Source organism: Pectinophora gossypiella, chromosome 27 (genome assembly GCF_024362695.1).
Source record: "Pectinophora gossypiella chromosome 27, ilPecGoss1.1, whole genome shotgun sequence".
Classification (NCBI taxonomy): Eukaryota; Metazoa; Arthropoda; class Insecta; order Lepidoptera; family Gelechiidae; genus Pectinophora; species Pectinophora gossypiella.
In genome coordinates this window covers 4,387,259-4,406,843 of record NC_065430.1, presented here as the reverse complement: position 1 = coordinate 4,406,843, position 19,585 = coordinate 4,387,259, and the positions used below count along the sequence as shown (strand labels likewise).

Sequence of the window (19,585 nt, the reverse complement as noted above, 5' to 3'; positions counted from 1 at the left end):
TTGGTTATACCTGGGTTCGCGCCAGGTGGGGTCATATCAGCGCCGATGACGGCTACCATCAATCTGACAGGACGGAACGTAGCTCTATTTCTTTCTTTCACTTAATGTAAGTGAAGGACGGGATTAGTTTAAGTACTGCCATACTAAAACCTGATTAAATCTGGTTCGTGACCGACAAAATACCCCAGTCTGCTTTGTCTACTTAACTCATAATTTAAAACCGAATATAAATCAAAAAAATATGGGATTGATTTTTGATCATCACAGACTGGCTTCTATTTCTAGATTATCATCTTTGGCTCAGATAAACATAAAATAATTATTAAACTTTATCGCGCACAAAGAACACAAGGTGCGGCAAATAAAAATAAATGCACGACAGGCGGCCTTACTGCTCATGCAGCAATTTCTTCCAGGCAACCTTTTGGGTACGGGAAAAATTACAGTCATCAGCCCAGCCAATGCTAAGTTTTCAATCAACACCAATATGGCCCCACCATGCGGCTGCCCACTCATACTTACTCCACTATATGCCCTTACAAATTAGCTCCATCTAGTGGCTATAATCTGTAAAGAGTGATTCCACACCTCATGCCTTCCACCACCAGTACAAGCGACATGCTCTCATGCGGATTAGTGTCTACACTTGGTATAAGACCAGGTATGCTCAAAAGTGACAGCTAACATTTCAAGGTTAGCCCAGCTGACGTCATCCGCCCTGCGTTGCCATTTTGCAAAAATTACCCACGTCCAATGTTTTTATATTTAATTTGCAAGGAGAGTTTAAACTTTTAGTAAAAGATTTACTTATAGTTTCAATGTTTTTTTTATATATGTGACAAGTAATAGTAATTAAATACATTAATCAGTAATAAAATTTACGTCCTTGGAATGTTGGAGATACATATTAATGGTAACACAGTGGTAACACTTACGTCATCAAAGGGTTAGCAATGGCGGCTTGTCATAGGATTGAGCATACCTGGTCTTCTTATACCATGTATTTACATAAATTTTCAGTTGTTTGAAAGTATACCCTAGCTCTAAGGAAAGTGTGTACGGTCATGAGCAATATAATGTACCCACTTTAGGACCCTGTCGCACTAACATATTTGACATTCAGTGAGACTTACAGTTCAATTTGTCAAAAAAGCTAATGTGACATGGTACCATGTATGCATATTAATGCTCGTGACCGTACGGTCGGCCATCTCGTTTTGAGCAGCTATTACAATTGGGTAGCTTCCTAGGTCAAAAATAAATTATGAAATTCTGATACTAAATAAAGGTGTCAAAAACCGTTTTCTTCTTTCTATTTAACGCATTAATGAATTTTAATAATGAACATTCATACATACATAAACTCGTGAGTAATAATGAACATACATACATACATACATAAACTCGTGAGAGGAAATAGGCGTGCCTATTTCCCACCGGGGTAAGCAGAGACTATAGAATTCCATTTGCTTCGATCCTGAAACACTTCTCTTGCTTCCTCCACATTCATCAATCGCTTCATACACGCACGCCGGTTCAGAGTAGATCGTATTGAACCTTTTCAGACATCTCCAATTTGGTCATCGTAAGTCCTTCTCGGTCTTCCTCTGCCAGCCCTACCATCAACTTTCGCTTTATATACCGCTTTTGCAATTCTATTGTCCTTCATCCGCTCTACGTGTCCAAACCAACCTAACATTCCCTTCTCAATCCTAGTCACTATATCGTCTTTTACACCACATCTCATTTAATTTTAATAATGAAAAATGTAATAATTGCGGTATTTTATCTATACAAGATGCTTTTTCGTAGTAATTTCGTGCAGTAAAAGGTAACTGATTCGACTAGTTGGAAACTACCCTATTGGCTACTTGACAGCAACAATACAATATGACATTTAAGAGGCGACATTTTCTCAAACAACTGAAAATTGTGTCATGTTTAGTGTGGCTCATTTTCATAATTAATATCTCATGCAAACATATTTATTTCGCAGACCACGGTTTAGCGTGTCTTCAGACAATCGGCTGATCAGCAATGGGATTCGAACCCGGGCCCTACGGATCGTTAGGCCAACACTCTAGCTCTGTTCCCTCTTAACTGATAAACCACCAATAAGAATTTAACAAACGAGGTGTCACTAGAAGCGCCTTGATCATCCGGTGGTTTATAGGCTATGTGACGTGACATTAAATTCAATGTGGCGCCCCCTAGAGGGTACAAACTAGGGGTGACATTTGCGTTTATACGCGCAAGTAAGTGCGCAATGCAAACACATGTCAAATAGCAATATTGGTGTTTCAGATTAACTGGTGTGGCCTTTGTTTGGTAAGGACATGCTACCAACGGCTTTGCGTGCCTTACTTTTTCAAGTAAGACGATTCCGTGCTTCGGAAGTTACGCAAAGCCGTTGGTAGCGGGCTACTAGCCCAAACACCTCCACCAACCCGCAGTGAGGCAGCGTGGTGGAGTATGCTCCGTACCGCATCCGATTGATTGAGAGACCTGCGCCCAGCAGTGGGACGTGTATGGGCTGTTTATGTTATGTTACGCAGCAATACAGAGCAACAGGGAACTGAACTGAACAGCCAGTATAATGGGCACCTTCGATATTTCAGATTGACGTGAACTGTTTGTGCATTTTATATGTTTTCCTTAAGTGTATTTTTTTTAATTGTTATAATATCTGTGTGCACTCACCATCTTCCTGTCCCCGAGTGTGGCGCGCCACTCCTTGAGCTCGCCAGCGTAGCGCTCCTCGACCGTCTTCATCTTGTTGCTCTCGTGGTTCATCAGCGCCTTGCGCTTCTCGTTCTGGTACTGTTCCAGCTCGCGGAGCAACGCCTGCGGTGGACGGCGCAATATTACACAACTTAAAATCACACCTGCATCGTATAACTAAACATAACGGCCTCGGTGGTCCAGTGGTTGAGCGTTGGGCTCACGATCCCGAGGCTCCCAGTTCGAATTCCGATGGAGACATATCACAACCAAGCGGAGAGTTACCGTTCTATACGTAGTAATATTCCTTATTCTATACTATAACGCGACATTGGCCCCGACTCCTGCAGATACCTCCTAATTTTACTTGTAAGTTATACCTGTCATTTTCTTATCCGCCGAAATGGGACGGATGATTGACAGCTCTTAATTTTAGGAAGAATGAGTAAATGAATGAATAACCCGGGCGAATCAAAAAGGTATCTCGCTGGTATGCAAACCGCTTGACGTGTGCTGTCAACATAATTCTGTCGGGTTATTGGCCAATGTAATATTTTTAGACGGTTGTTTTAGATTTGCGCTTAAAATTGACGTGTGTTCCATAAATTTTATGCTTGTCGATTACCCGTCCGTTTCCCTTTGGGCGGATAAGAAAACGACAGCCTGCAGGACCCTCCCGACCCGTGGTACAACTGCGATGACCAACTGGTTGTACTACGGAGAAGTAAAGTTACCCGTAGTTCAACTGGTTGTTCTATGGGGAAACATCTTTACTACTGGCTCAACTGGAGTGAGTTGTTCTTTCTTTGGTCCAACTATTTGTACTACTGGGAAATTTAAATGTATCTATGGAACAACTACTGGAAAACTTGATAGTCATTTGTTTTGTAGACGTTCATTTGTTTTACACGATGATCATCTTATCCCCGTGGTTCAACCAGTTGGACATAATTCCACCGTTGTACCACGGGTCATATAATCATAAATATAAAAAAAGAGTTGAACTGTGGGTAAATTTACTTCTCCGTAGTACAACCAGTTGGACATCGCAGTTGTACCACGGGTCGGGAGGGCTGCAGGAGGGAGTCTGCAGGAATTAGCACCATTATAGATGTTACTCACCTCTCCGGCTGCCTTGAGCTCCTCCCTCGCCTTAGCGTGTTTGGTGGCGAGTCTCTGCTGCTCAGCTCTGTATCGCCTCTTCTCATTCTCTTGGAACTGTAACATACAAATACATTTTACACATACATACAAAATCTCACGACTATTTCCCACCGGTTTCTACGAGTGATAGAGTAAGAGACATTGTGATCTTATAATGCGGATTTTGAGGTGGAATACGGTGTCAGGGTTATTGAGCCGCCAAAGGCCCCTGACATGGCTCATGTAACGACTACATACTTACATCAGTAAGTAGTAACCGGGACCAACGGCTTAACGTGCCTTCCGAAGCACAGACCATCTTACTTTCTGATGTTCTCAGTGAGGCAACCAGCCAGGAAGTGAACCAGAGGTTGACATTAGGGACGTGACGTGCAAGCCCGATCTCGCGAGATCTCGTCAAATTTTTCGGGATCAATCCCGAAGCATAATATGATGAGATTCCATTCGAGTTTGACGGGATTGGGCGAATTCAAATTCAAATTCAAAAATATCTTTATTCAGTAGGTAACATAATTACACTTTGAATCGTCAATTTTTACATAACGAACGTCTCATCCGCCTAAAACTACTGCAGCTTCTCACAACCTGTATAGCCGGGGAAAAGAAGCTGCAAGAAAAACCTCGGCACAGGGCCCTAGACGTTCTTTAAAAAAATAAACATAAAATATTGGTATACAATTGAGTAATTTAGCTGCCTAATATCAGTTCTCAGACAGTTAATCCCATGCATTCATATCTTCTAAATAATCACTAACTTTATAATAACCTTTTTTGTAAAGTTTTTGTTTAACTAGTGTCTTAAAACAGTTGAAAGGCAAATTCTGAATGTCAATGGGAATCTTATTGTAAAAACGTATACATTGCCCCTTAAAAGCTTTAGTAATCTTATGTAATCGACTGACTTGTAAAGCAAGTTTAGTTTTATTCCGGGTATTAACAATGTGCCGATCGCTATTTTTTGCAAATAATCCTATATGTCCTTGAGTTATACTTTTTGGTTTGATTATGCTGATTTCCAAAGAAAACTTAACTCACGCCTATTTGCCACCGGGGTAAGAGACTATAGAATTCCATTTGCTTCGATCCTGAGACACTGTGATGTGTGTAGGTGTTAATTCATCATCATTATCATCATTAGCCCATTAACGTCCCCACTGCCTTCCCTATGGATGGGTAGGGAGATCGGGCCTTAAACCATCACGCGGGCCCAGTGCGGATTGATGGTTATTAACGACTGCTAATGCAGCCGGGACCAACGGCTTAACCTGCCTTCCGAAGCACGGAGGAGCTCGAGATGAAAACTTTTTTTTGTGGTCACCCATCCTATGACCGGCCTTTGCGAAAGTTGCGTAACTTCAACAATCGCAGACCGAGCGCGTTTACCGCTGTGCCGCTGCGCGGATTGATATATCCAATCCCACGGGATCTCGAATTTGCGATCTCGAGTCGGGACTGCTTTCCCTTGTTGACATCGTCACGATACTAACCTTCTTGAGCCTCTCCCTCTCGTCCTCGTGCGAGCCGGGCGCCGCACTGATCCGCAACGACTCCCTGAACATCATTTCTCGCGCCTTCTGTTCCGCTCTGATGCGTTTGGGCAACGATCTCTTCTCCAACGCCTGGCACTTGGCTAGCTCCTCCTCTTTGCGCTGGTTTTTTCTGAAAAAAAAAAGAAGCTTTTTTACTTCTTACAATACAATACAAATACACTTTATTGCACCAAAATAAAACTGCTTCTGCTTCTTTCACTGAAATTACATCACTAGCTTAGCATCACGGGAATACATCACTAACTTAGCATGAAAATACATCACTATCTTAGCGACACTGAAAATGCATTAGTAAATTAATCATACATGAGAAACATCCCTAACTTGGCATCACTGGAAATGTATCACTAACTTAGCATCACGAGAAATACATCACTAACTTAACATGACTAAAAATACATCACACACATAAGAAACATCCCTAACTTGGCATCAATGGAAACCTATCACTAATTACATCACGGGAAATAATCAATAACTCAGCATGACTAAAAATACATCACACACATGAGAAACATCCCTAACTTGGCATCAATGGAAACCTATCAGTAACTTGGCATCACGAGAAATACATCACTAACTTAGCATGACTAAAAATACATCACACACATGAGAAACATCCCTAACTTGGCATCAATGGAAACCTATCACTAATTTGGCATCACGGGAAATTACGAACACTCACCTTTTGATCTGTTCGAGCTCCTTGTCATGCCGCACCAACATCTGATGTCTGCGCAACAGGAACTCATCTTTAAGCTGTCTCTTGGCCAGCTGGTGTCGCTCGTGGATCTGTTTCTCTTCGAGTTCCCACAGAGCTGCTTCGCGGGTCCGCATTATCTGTAATGGAGAATTGTTGGGTTAGTTTTTTGTTGACGTGACTTGTAGATTTTCTGTGTACGGCATTGACTACTTGATGCAGTTTTTCAGCACTCACCCGGTAAGTTTAAGATAACAGCCCTGAGGGTGCCCAGGACGCTAACCTCGGCTCATCCCCCTAGCATTATCCCGTTTTCCACAGGATCCGCTTACCTAGCCTGAAGATTTTGACAGCGACTGCCTGTCTGATCACAAAAAATACTTTGTGGTCCCTAGTTTGGTTAGGACATTACTGGCTGATCACCAGATTGTCCGAAAGTAAGATGGTCCGTGCTTCGGAAGGCAGGTTAAGCCGTTGGTCCCGGTTACTACTTACTGATGTAAGTAATTAGTCGTTACATGGAGCCATCAATCCATCCAAATCCATCATCAAGAGTAATCCTGACACCAGGGTTGATGAGGTTGGTACTCCACATCACAACACACACGATAGAAGAAGAGGAGAGTAATGCATGTCACCTGTTGCCGCTGCTGCAGGTACTGCGTGTCGGCCAGCGCCTGCCTGTCGCGGTGGTTCTCGTGTATCCGCCGCAGCAGCGCGTCGCTGGCGTCCGCGAGCGACGCCACGAACGCCCGCTCCCTCTCCGCGTGCTCCGCGTCGAGGCGCTGCCGGCGCTGCCTGTACGCTTCCTTGCGGCGGTCCTTCGCGACTAGTTCTACTTCCTGTCAAGATGAAATATATTTTAGTAGCTATGACTTGACAGCAAAATAGATGTTAAACTCAAGACTCGACTACCATGGAAAATCCCGAAATAGATTGTCAATATTAAAATCCGAAATGGATCCCGGGACTGTCAATATAATTTTTCAAAATGCCGGTATTGTCAATATAAAATCCCGAAATGGATCCCGGGACTGTCAATATAAAGTCCCGAAATCCCGAGTTCAGAAAAGAGTCTCGACATTGAAATCTTTCGATGTGACGTCTGTAAATTATGTTTACTGTAAGTTTCATCTTTTTTTTCTTTTTTACGATGTTTTTATTGTTACTGTGTCCTCTAATCTCTATGAATATAAAAGCGAAGGTCACGCACTGACTAATTCACTCATCACGAAATCTCAAAAACTACAAGTGCTCATCATTACTAATTTAAGTGCCTCGCTCTTGTCGGTGTAGCATTCTCCATTCTTGTCTATCAAAGACCAATTCCGTCACCTCCTTATAAAACACGACGTTCGCCTTCTACAAGTGCTAGGAGTCTTAAATTTTGCACAATGGGGTAGAAATGGAGTGGAATAGTTGGTAATGTGGTGGAAGGCAAGAGGGAAACCACTGCCCTATTTTTCCCTAAAAAGTAGCCTGGAGAATGCTACACCGACAAGAGCGGGGCTCTTAAATTAGTGGTGATGCAAGTTCTATAAATAGAATAGAAGTTTATTACAAGTCACAAGTTATACAAGGTGTTGTAGTTAATATACGTACATGTGACGCCCTGCTAGGGCACAGCAAACAAGAGGGGCAACTAATTGCCGATTACTTAAAAATAAATAAAAGGAATCTATAGTAGGTCCGTGCTTCGGAGGGCACGTTAAGCCGTTGGTCCCGGCTATTAGCCGTAAAAACACCTCCACCAACCCGCATTGGAGCGGCGTGGTGGAGTATGCTCCATACCCTCTCCGGTTGATTGAGGGGAGGCCTGTGCCCAGCAGTGGGACATATAGCTGGGGGTCTTACGCGAACGAAGACGTTGTATGCGTTACCTGCTTGAGCAGCCTCAGCTCCTGCTTGAGCGTGTCCCGGAAGTGGCGCAGGTCCCGCTCGTGCTCGGCCCGCAGGCGCTTGGCGGCGGCGCGCAGCTCGGCCTCCAGCTGCTGCTCGGCGCGCTCGGCCGCGGCCCGCTGCGCGCGCGCCAGCGTCTCCAGGTCCGCCTCGTGCGCGCGCGACAGCGACGCCAGCTCCGCCTCAAACCTGCGCAGCGACGGCATTGCCACTCAACGTTCCTTTCTTACATTTATTACAGATTCCACAAAAAAAGACTGCCATCACTAAATTCCGACTTTATTAGCGTTATTACAAAACGAAGTCCAAAAAACCTAGCTGATTCCCCACTGACCTAGCTAATTCCCCCACTAATCTTCCTGGTTTCCCCATTGACCTAGTTAATTCCCCACTAACCCCGCTAGTTCCCACACTAACCTAGTTGGTTTCGCCACTGACCTCGCTAGTTCCCCCACCAATCTAACCGGTTCCCCTACCGACCTAGCTAGTTCCCCCACTAACCTAGCTGATACCCCCACTGATCTACCTGGTTCTCCCACCGACCTAGCTGGTTCCCCCAATAACCCAGCTGGTTCCCCCACTGACCTCTTGTCCTGCTGTTCTCGGAGCTGCTGCTCCTTGGCGTTGAGGTCCTGGAACTGTTTCTGCTCCTGTTTCTGCAGCATCTTAATCTCTCGTAACTCTTGTTTTCTTAGCGCGTGGTCGTCCCACGTGCGCCCGCTCTCCTCATCGCCCCATATCACCTTAAAAATGAGAGTTTATAAGTAAAAAATACAAAAAAAATAGAATGTCTACTTATAAGGGGCTTTCTGTGCCACGTTCCCCAAGACCCACCAGATAAACCGTGAATTATTACTCCACTTAGCATGGACGCCTACATCTATCTAAATATATAAAAGGAGAAACTGACTGACTGACATATCAACGCACAGCCTAAACGGCTAAATATAGGCACTTGAAATTCGGAAGGGACGTAGCTTAGGTACCGTAGAGGTGCACTAAGAAAGGAATTCCCGGAATTCCCACGGAAACGGGAATTAGCGGGAAAATATTTTTGTATGAAAAATCTAAACCGCTTAAGTTAGACGTTTGAAATTTGGCATGCAGATACCTTAGTTAACTTAAAGCTTAGTTGCAACAGGATATTGCAAAATTCCCACGGAAACGGGAGTTAGCGGGAAAAAACATTTGTATGAAAATATCGAAACCGCGTAAGATAGATGTTTTCAATCTAGCATGCATGCATACCTTAGTAAATATAAAGTTTAGTTATGGCTGTATTTTGAAAAATGGGAGTTAGCGGGAAAAAAATATATATGAAAAAATCTAAACTGCATAAGTTAGATGCTTGAAATTTGAAATGCACTCCCACACACACAAAGATCTCTCTTTTATAACACGCCACGCGGACGAAGTCGCGGGCAAAAGCTAGTTAATGATATGGCCAAACGTTGATTGAAATATCCTTAAACGTTGACGTTTCAACGATATGGTCAACTTATAAAATATGACCATTAAGATAAGATTCCAACCATCCATCCACGACATCCATTTTCATACATACATAAACTCACGCCTACTCTGAACCGGCGTGCGTGTATAAAGCGATTGATGAATGTGGAGGAAGCAAGAGAAGTGTGTCAAGATCGAAGCAAATGGAATTCTATAGTCTCTGCTTACCCCGGTGGGAAATAGGCGTGAGTTTATGTATGTACATCCATTTTCATCTTTTTTTTTCCATTTTTCCATTTCATGAAATCCACGACATACATACATACATAAACTCACGCCCGTAATCCCTAATGGGGTGGGCAGAGCCACAAGTAATCAAAGACAACTTGCAGCCACTGTTGATACGATGTCGTAAGCTGGATATGATGAACCTTATGGTGATAAGGGATCAGCCTATCGCCCATAACATTAGTCCATCATGTTAGAGGACACAATCCCTTTGTCGGTTTTTACGACATGCCCGGGAAGACAAGCAGCTGAACGTTTTCTATGTTTTTTATTTGCTCCCAGAACAGCATAGAAGCCACATAGCCACGACATACATACATCACAGCAAAGGACTGGAACTGCCTGTCGTCTGTTTTTTCAATTCGTTATAATCTCATAGCCTTCAAGGCTGTGAATAGGCATTTGCTAGGTAAGCGTGATCCACCCTAGAGTCGTCGCCTACCATCGGGTGAGATTGTGGTTAAACGCGAGCCTAAATTATTTAAAAAAAAGGCCGCCGATTGTGCATCTTTTGTCGCTTTTGTAATTGTTTTAAAGTTGTGTTTATATGTGTGTTATGTATCCGGACTCGTGGAATACCTATGTCATCAGGGGCCTGTTCCATAAATCTTACAATTGTAAATTACAACGACAATTTGGTGTTCATTACGTAGCTAATATGAAACTGCAAAATATTCATTATTAAATATTATTTTATTTTTTATTTTTATATATATTTATTTTTATTTTTTATTATTATTATTATATTCGTGATCACACACTCCGCAATGTACATCAAATTGTCATTGTAATTTACAATTGTAAGTTTTATTAAACAGGCCCCAGGTCAACGCCCGTGTGCTCGCAGCGGAAACGTGTGCTTAATGCAATTTCAGTGTCATCATCACCATCATCACCAGCCCATTAACGTCCCCACTGCTGGGGCACGGGCCTTCCCTATGGATGGATAGGGAGATCGGGCCTTAAACCACCACGCGGGCCCAGTGCGGATTGGTGGTTATTAACGACTGCTAATGCAGCCGGGACCAACGGGTTGACGTGCCTTCCGAAGCACGGAGGAGCTCGAGATGAAAACTTTTTTTTTTGTGGTCACCCATCCTATGACCGGCCTTTGCGAAAGTTGCTTAACTTCAACAATCGCAGACCGAGCGCGAACGATCGAATCGTAGATCGAATTTCAGTGTAAACACTGACAACTAATATAATTTTAATACTTTATTTTACTTTTCGACCTAATGTTCCTAACTTCGGACGTAGTCTAAATTATTTAAAATTAAGTTTGCTTTAGGAAATCCTTTCTGGAACTTTTATTATAATCATCATCTGCATATCCTAGTGTTTGATTCATCTCCGCTGTAGCCACCTTCATATAATTTGTGCAATAAAGAGTTTTTGTATTGTATTGTAAAAAATACACACCTTGGAAGTTGTGGTAGTCACTATGACGCCATCAATCTCGAACTTTCTCGTTCGTTTCCGCGTCTTCTTCTTCAGGTTGGCTAGGTGGATGTCCTCCTTCGACCTGGAATATATAAAATGAACTTACATGTAACTTTAAATATATTTTATACTTCAATAACATTAAAACATTACATAGCATCACACATGCAGAGTTGTATTACTACACAACCTATACAGGGTATTAGTGACATCGTAACGAAAACTTTGAGGGATGATTCAGACTATTATTCTGAGTTGATATCAAGTGGAATTTTCCGTCGTATACAACTGAAAATAATTTTTTCTACTCCTCTACTTTAATCTGGCATTTAAATAACCAAAAAGTCTAATATAAGTACATACATAATTAAACTCTTTGAAAAAGTGTACGCTCTATGGCCTATAAAAGCATTGTTTAGAAAGTGTAACTGTACTATAATGTCGCCAAAAAAGCATTGTTGTTGTTTTTTTTTTTTTTTGACCTGGAAACTGGCACCTTTACTTTGTTTGGTGCCATAGATATACTATAAAAAAAAAGTATACATTTGCCGCCATTTTCCCGCGCGTTGGAAAATAAATTGGGCAAAATACCGATCTACATATCAACACTGCAGTAAAACCTACCAATGTACCCAATATTACCATATCACACAATACCATTCAAAATTTACATCTTCATTTTTATAAATAAAATTTTTCTTTGTATAATTTTTGTTTCATTTAAAATTACGTCGTCGTAGAAAAAGTATTGTATGCAACGTTGTATAACTAGGTCAAAAAATGCTCGTGGCGTCTCTTATTGCGATGTTCGCCAAGGCTCACATCGCAACTCACGCCACTCGCATTTTTTGACCCTTCTTATACAACTGTTGCATAAAATACTATTATAAAACAAAAAGAAAAAATATGAATTTTCCGACAGGAAATTCCACTTGATAATCATCTTCCATCCATCTATAGGGAAAGCCCGTGCCCCAGCAGTGGGGACGTTAATCCCCGCCCTAGCTTTTAGCCTTTTGTTACCCTTTTATGATGTACATATGTTGTGTACTAAAACAGAATCATCTCCTCAGTATTCGATACTGTGTCACTAACACCCTTTATATATCATACATATGCTTATGTACATCTTCTTCTATCGTGTGGGTTTTGAGGCGAATTACTAACCTCATCAACCCTGGTGTCAGGGTTACTATTGAGCCGCCAAAGGCCCCTGACATGACTCATTTATAACGACTACGTACTTACACAGTAAGTAGTAACCGGGACCAACGGCTTAACGTGCCTTCCGAAGCACGGATCGTCTTACTTTCGGACAATCAGGTGATCAGCCTGTAATGTCCTAACCAAACTAGGGACCACAAAGTAATTTTTGTGATATGTCCCCACTGGGAATCGAACCCAGGACCTCCGGATCGTGAGTCCAACGCTCAACCACTGGACCACGGAGGCCGAGTACGGTACTAACCTCTGTATCCTGTTGACCGGCTGTCCGTCCTGGGGCTTCCGTCTCAACACGACCGGCTCGCCGTTCTCAATCACCTGGTTCTCTGTGCTCACCCTGCAACGGCGTAGCATAATGTTACACAAAATTCTATCGTCAGTGAGGATAAAAACTAGAAGCTCAAATCTAGGCGGCAGCACTGTTGAGTGTTCCTAAATTTTGACAGTTCTCCATACTGGTGCTAATTCCTGTAAACACCATCTAATTTTATTTTAAGTTATATCTGTCATTTTCTTATCCGCCGAAAAGGAAAGGGACGGGTAATCGACAAGCATAAAATTTGTGGAACACACGTCAATTTTAAGCACAAATCTAAAACAACCGTCTAAAAATTTTACATTGCCCAATAATCCGACAGAATTATGTTGACAGCACACGTATAATGGTTTGCATACCAGCGAGATACCTTTTTGATTCGCCCGGGTTATTCATTCATTTACTCATTCTTCCTAAAATTAAGAGTTGTCAATCATCCGCCCCTTTCCTTTTCGGCGGATAAGAAAATGACAGGTAATTTAAAGTTGTAGCGGACCCAACTAGTTGGCCACCTAGTTCCGCTCACATGCAACAGATGGCGCCACATTCTTCAAGCGGTCGTGAAACGCGGTATCGAAGTTTACACGGCAAGACGGCATATATACAACTTCCAACACAACACTGTTGGATCGTCGATCCCTAGTCACACTATCAACTTGTGGCTAGCGGGGTACTATGCTCAGTTCGGTACCCCGAAAACATCCTTTGGCGGCAGCACATCCTCGCCGCTAAAAAGTAAAATTAGTAGGTGTCTGCAGGAATCGGGGCCACAGTCCAGCTAAATTCGTGATAAATTGCTATAAAATGTGGAGCAACGTAGAGTGTATCCCGTCTGAAGGATGAGTTACGAAAAATAAAAGCCGTCAGTTGGAAAAGGCAGTTTTGATCGAAAATAAGTTTTCTTCTTTCCGATTTTTAAGGGAATAAATATAGCACTATGATTTTGAAGTTGAACGCTGCGCAATAAGGCGCTGAATGAGAGAATACGTCGACCACGCCGGCGGGGTCTGCACCGGGGTTTTGAAGTGTTTGTTGTCGCGAATGAATGATTAAGTTTTTTTTTTTTTCTTTTTTTTTCAAATTTTGTTATTAAGTTTTACACGTATGGTATTCTAAACAGGTGTATTATATAATTTTGTACCTAATTACTTAATAATAATATTTAGTTAGATAATGGTGCTAATTCCTGCGCATGCCTGTCATTTTCATATCCGCTGAAAAAGAAAGGGACGGGTAATCGACAGGCATAAAATTTATAGAACACACGTCAATTTTAAGCAGAAATCGAAAACAACCGTCTAAAAATTCTACAGGGCCAATAACCCGACAGAGTTAAGTGGACAGTACGTCAAACGGATAGCACACCAGCGAGATGTCTATTTTATTCGCCCGGGTTATTCATTCGTTTTAAAATTACCTTGTTGACAATCATCCGTCCCTTTCCTTTTCGGCGGATAAGAAAATGACGGGTATAACTTAAAATAAAATTAGGTGTGTCGTGTGTACCTGTTCCCGCCGTTGAGCGCGGGCTCGTGGCGCGAGTCGTGCGAGGCCGTGGTGGCCAGCGAGTCGGCGTCGGCCGCGCGGCGAGAGCTGCCCGACGCCACGGACCCGCTGTCCGACTGCGACCGTCTGGAATAACAACACATACTATTATCTCTTCACCTCCCTAGCATCATGGTACAAGAAAACCAGTAGGGCTAGCATACGCAACGTGAAAAAATTTTTACACGGTAATTGGGTAGTGTACGGTCACGAGCATTAATATGTATACACTTTGATACCATATCATATCATAAACTGCCTATATACGTCCCACTCCTGGGCACAGGCCTCCCCTCAATCAACCGGAGGGGGTATGGAGCATACTCCACCACGCTGCTCCACTGCGGGTTGGTGGAGGTGTTTTTTACGGCTAATAGCCGGGACCAACGGCTTAACGTGCCCTCCGAAGCACGGAATCATCTTACTTTTTCGGACAATCAGGTGATTCAAGCCTGAAAAGTCCTTACCAAACAAAGGACAGTCTCACAAAGTGATTTCGACAATGTCCCCATCGGGAATCGAACCCGGACCTCCAGATCGTGAGCCTAACGCTCTATCCACTATACCACGGAGGCTGTATTGCACTGTAAGTCTCACTAAATGTCAAATATGCTAGTGCGACAGAGTCCTAAAGTGGGTACATTATATTGCTCATGACTGTACTAGGTTCAAAATAAATTATGAAATTCTGATTACTAAATAAAGGCAGATCTAAAAATAACGGAAATTTAATTCTTTATTCTATTTAACTTATTTATGAATTTTAATTAACAAAAACGTAATAATAAGTGCGACATTTTATCACGTTTCTCTATGACGTCAGTGTGCTTTTTCATACAAATTCCATAGTAATTTTGTGTTTTGACGTTTAGTAAAAAGTAACTGATTTGACTAGTTGGAAACTAGCCTATTGTATCGATTCTGACGATATAATTACGTCGTTACGTCGACTTGTGCTAATATGTGAACCCAAATAAGTCATGTCGTAAGAAGATCGCACGTTGTGCCGTTGGTCCCGGTTACTACTTACTGATGTAAGTAAGTAGTCGTTACGGGCCTTTGGCGGCTCAATAATAACCCTGACACCAGGGATGGAGGCTGGTAATCCACCTCACAACCCACTCAATAAGAAGAGGAGTTGTTCTCTTTTGGCCCGTATCCGATACTTACCTCTCAAAGCTATCAGGACTGAGCCGCGTGGAGCTGGGCGCGCCGAGCGCGATGTGTGTCGCCGCCGAGTCTCGAACCCGCACTTCTTCCGTGCCTACCGTCACCACTGACACGTGAGACGTGTCCTGCAAACAATACAATATTATAATAGTACCATTTGGAGTCCAGCACAGGCCTAAACCAATGAACTAAAACATGGAAAAAACATACATAGAAATGACATGAGATGACTCCGTGCTTCGGAGGGCACGTTAAGCCGTTGGTCCCGGCTATTAGCCGTAAAAACACCTCCACCAACCCGCATTGGAGCAGCGTGGTGGAGTATGCTTCATACCCCCTCCGGTTGATTGAGTGGAGGCCTGTGCCCAGCAGTGGGAAGTATATAGGCTGTTTATGTATGTGATTCACTGTTATCTGCTGTAAGTCTGCGCTGACGGTAAGTAAAGTTTTTTTTTTAAGTGCACTCACCAAGTTAAGTCCATTATTGACACTGTCATCGAACACTCCGGAGTCCCCGGTGGCCCCAGGGCTCAGGATCAACACCTCACTGCTGTCCAGGCGACGACCGCGCTTTTCTGAGGAGAATATGGTAAATTATCAGTCTCTTTTTATCGTGTGGGTTGTGAGGTGGATTACCAACCCCATCAACCCTGGTGTCAGGGTTATGATTGAGCCGCCAAAGGCCCCTGAAATGTCTCATGTAACTATTACTCACTTACATCAGTAAATTATAACCGGGACCAACGGCTTAACATGCCTTCCGAAGCACGGATCATCCTACTTTTGGACAATTTGGTGATCATCATCATCACCAGCCCATTAACATCCCACTGCTGGGGCAGGTGATGCCAGCCTGTAATAACCTAACCAAACCAGGGATCACAGTGATTTTTGTTAACCCATGATCTCTGTCCGTGAAAGGGTGCATGTGTACCACTGTAACTGTTGGTGATGTCAAGCGAGTCCAGCGAGGAGGGCGCGAAGCAGTCGTCGTCGGAGGAGGACCCCGCGCCCACGATGACCACCTCGTCAGCGATGGGCGGCGTGGTGGATATCGTCACTGCATTGGGCGGCAGCTGTGGGGGAAACATATCATCATTATCATCAGCCCATTAACGTCCCCACTGCTGGGGCACGGGCCTTCCCTATGGATGGATAGGGAGATCGGGCCTTAAACCATCACGCGGGCCCAGTGTGATTAACAAGTACGTAGAGGTAGCCATACAAGTACATATGGGTGTTAGTGACACCGTAACGAATACTGAGGGGATGATTCAGACCATGATTCAGAGTTGATATCAAGTGGAATTTTCCGTCGCAGAAGTAAAGAATTGAAAATAATTTAAAAAAAAACACTGCGACGGAAAACTCCACTTGATATTAACTCGGAATCATGGTCTGAATCATCCCCCTCAGTATTCGTTACGGTGTATAAGTATTTCATGTTTGTTTTAGTGCAGTAATGATGGATTGATTGATACATGATGCGAGCACTAACCCTCACCTGTGCGCCTGTGCTGAGCACGGGCGGGTGCGTGGTGGTGACGGTGACGTGGTGCGCCGGCTGGGCTGCCAGCGAGTTGGGCTCCACCACCACCACCACGGGCTGCAGCGCCACCAGCGGCGGAGACGGCGCGCGCGGCTTGGCAGACTCGCGGCCCGGGCTCTCCGGCGGCTTTGGGCACAATTTCTTGTTATAAGCAATCATCAAGAAAACCTGGGGCGTTAAAATGGCCACATCGAAGTAATTCCTTTAAGAAAGCAAAAAAAAATCCTTTGGCGGCTCTATAATGACCCTGACACCAGCGTTGATGAGGTTGGTAATTCACCTCACAACCCACACGATAGAAGAAGAATAAATATTAAAACTCACCGAAACCGGCCTAATCTCCACGGCATTCTGCCTCTTCTCTTGTCGGTCCCTTTCCCTCTCTTGTCTTTCCTTCTCCACTCTATCTCTTTCCTTCTCCCTCTCCACTCTGTCTTTGTCTTCTCTCTTCCTGTCCGTCTCGTCGACAGAACTCGACCTTGAATACCTATTAGTTACACTAGTATTAATGACTTCTATGCACGTCCTATCCTCGTCCGTTGAACTGGATCTCCTCTCAATCTTATTGACTTCTGCTGACACCCTGTTACTCTTGTTAATCTCTCTCACTTCCGCCCTGGTCACCTCCTGTTTGTCTGTGGGCGTGATGTCTATCGTTTCCGAGCTGGAGCGCGATAGTTTGTCGAGTTTGTCAGGTTTTTCAGTTTTGTCCGTTGTTCTGGAAGGTTCTACGACGTCCGTTTTGTGGTTTGTGTCTATGTCGGGCTTTGGTGTGTCTTTTTGTTCTTGTCTCGCTTCTACTGCCTTCTCCGCCTCCCTGCACACCTGTGGAGTAGTCTTAGAGCGTAGAATAAGGTATAATAGGCTAGATTCCAACTAGTCAAAGTTACTTTTTACCAAGCGTCAAAACACAAAATTACGATGGAATGTGCGTGAAAAAACACTGTGACGTCACAGAAAAACGCAAGTTTATTCGAGCTAACAAATAAAAACAAAATTAAACACTCCATTTATTTGCAACATTCGTTGCAAAACCTAGCAAAATGAGATACTTTTTACGGAACATCAAAACGAAAGTATTGTATGAGTCTGTATGGAAATACTGTCCTGTGACGTCATCAATAACAGCGGTCAAACGTCGTACTCATTGTTACTAAATTCGAAAATAAGTCGAAAAGTAAAACAGAGATTGATTTTTGATCATCTAAGGGTGGTATTAATAAACTAATCTCAGCTCAGCTCAGACTGCCCTCAAGATCATGTCAATGTGACAGTTCTCATATAAAACAGAGACTTGAGCATGATCTTGAGGGCAGTCTCAGCTGAGATTAGTTTATTAATACCACCCTAAGACTGGCTTCTATTTCTAAGTTAGCATTTTACAATTTATCTTCGACCCAGTCAAATACCCAATTCATACATACATAAACTGCCTATATACGTCCCACTGCTGGGCACAGGCCTCCCCTCGATCAACCGGAGGGGGTACATATTATTTATGAATAAGAAGAAAACCATATTGGTAGTGTTTACCTGATCCACAAGCTGTCGCGGGATGTGGTCGGCGTGGTCGAGCGCGGCGGGCGGCGCCGGCGCGGGCTGCTTGGTGCGCGGCCCGCGGGCGGGGGACGCGGGCGCGGGGGGCGGGGCCGCGGCGGCGGGCGCGGGGGGCGCGGCCGGAAGTGGGGGCGCGGCCGGAAGTGGGGGCGCGGCCGGGGGCGGGGGCGCGGGGCCTTTCTCTTTCTTTGGCGCCTGCGGGGCAGTACTTTGGTTATTGTTGCAAGATATACGAGCACTAACTTGAGCTGTTTTTTTTATATATTTTGTATCTTAACACATACATAACTCACGCCTATTTCCCACCGGGGTAAGAGACTATAGAATTCCATTTGCTTCGATCCTAACACACTTCTCTTGCTTCCTCCACATTCATCAATCGCTTCATACACGCACGCCGGTTCAGAGTAGATCGTATTGAACCTTAACGGTAAATATATTTAAAAAAATATATATATACAGGTTAGTGACATCGTAACGAAAACTTTGAGGGATGATTGAGACCATGATTCTGAATCATGAACTCAGAATCATGGTCTGAATCATTCCCCTCAGTATTCGTTACGATGTCACTAACACCCTGTATGTAGGAATGGTAGGCCGAATGAAATGTAACGCAAAGGTGTGCGAAAGAGAGAGCGAGGAGTGAGCGAGAGAGAAGAGAGGAATGCGGAATGACAGGGAAATGGCGGCCGGTTGTTTTTAAAGGGGAAAACGTTGAAAATTATAGAGCGTTTTTAAATATACAAAGGTAAAGAAATATAATCGTTTCCTTCATGCCCCATACCACATATATCTTCGATGTATCTTTGATAGTTTATATACAGAAGTATAAAAGTATTCTTGTTCGGTGTAATACACCAAATACGCGTCTTAAGCAAACACGTCATGCGTCGTCAGCACATTGCCGACGCATCGCGGTAATTTATATTTTATAATTAGTGCGTTTTTCTGTATCGGCGCGACTGGGTGCATTCGAAACATTTTAACATTATCATTCAATATTTGTT

The 19,585-nt window shown here is 43.5% G+C and overlaps 2 protein-coding genes across 2 annotated transcripts in view; both read right to left on the bottom strand.

The window, feature by feature from the left end:
• The window catches only part of LOC126378741 (serine/threonine-protein kinase 10), a 58,313-nt gene that overhangs the window by 6,929 nt on the left and 31,799 nt on the right, over positions 1-19,585 (bottom strand). The window contains exons 12-27 of the mRNA XM_050027121.1: positions 18,552-18,770; positions 17,343-17,843; positions 16,974-17,144; positions 16,404-16,545; positions 15,938-16,044; positions 15,470-15,594; positions 14,261-14,386; positions 12,683-12,775; positions 11,194-11,296; positions 8,620-8,777; positions 8,016-8,223; positions 6,774-6,977; positions 6,121-6,275; positions 5,373-5,544; positions 3,844-3,939; positions 2,701-2,844 (exon numbers count right to left, since the gene is read on the bottom strand). Coding sequence (XP_049883078.1) covers positions 2,701-2,844; positions 3,844-3,939; positions 5,373-5,544; positions 6,121-6,275; positions 6,774-6,977; positions 8,016-8,223; positions 8,620-8,777; positions 11,194-11,296; positions 12,683-12,775; positions 14,261-14,386; positions 15,470-15,594; positions 15,938-16,044; positions 16,404-16,545; positions 16,974-17,144; positions 17,343-17,843; positions 18,552-18,770 — 2,724 coding nt within the window. The remainder of the gene's footprint in view (positions 1-2,700; positions 2,845-3,843; positions 3,940-5,372; positions 5,545-6,120; positions 6,276-6,773; positions 6,978-8,015; positions 8,224-8,619; positions 8,778-11,193; positions 11,297-12,682; positions 12,776-14,260; positions 14,387-15,469; positions 15,595-15,937; positions 16,045-16,403; positions 16,546-16,973; positions 17,145-17,342; positions 17,844-18,551; positions 18,771-19,585) is intronic.
• LOC126378947 (uncharacterized) overlaps positions 14,615-19,585 on the bottom strand; it is a 119,105-nt gene continuing 114,134 nt past the window's right edge. Inside the window, exon 5 of the transcript XR_007568204.1 lies at positions 14,615-14,829. The gene's annotated coding sequence lies outside the window, so the exon portion shown is untranslated. The remainder of the gene's footprint in view (positions 14,830-19,585) is intronic.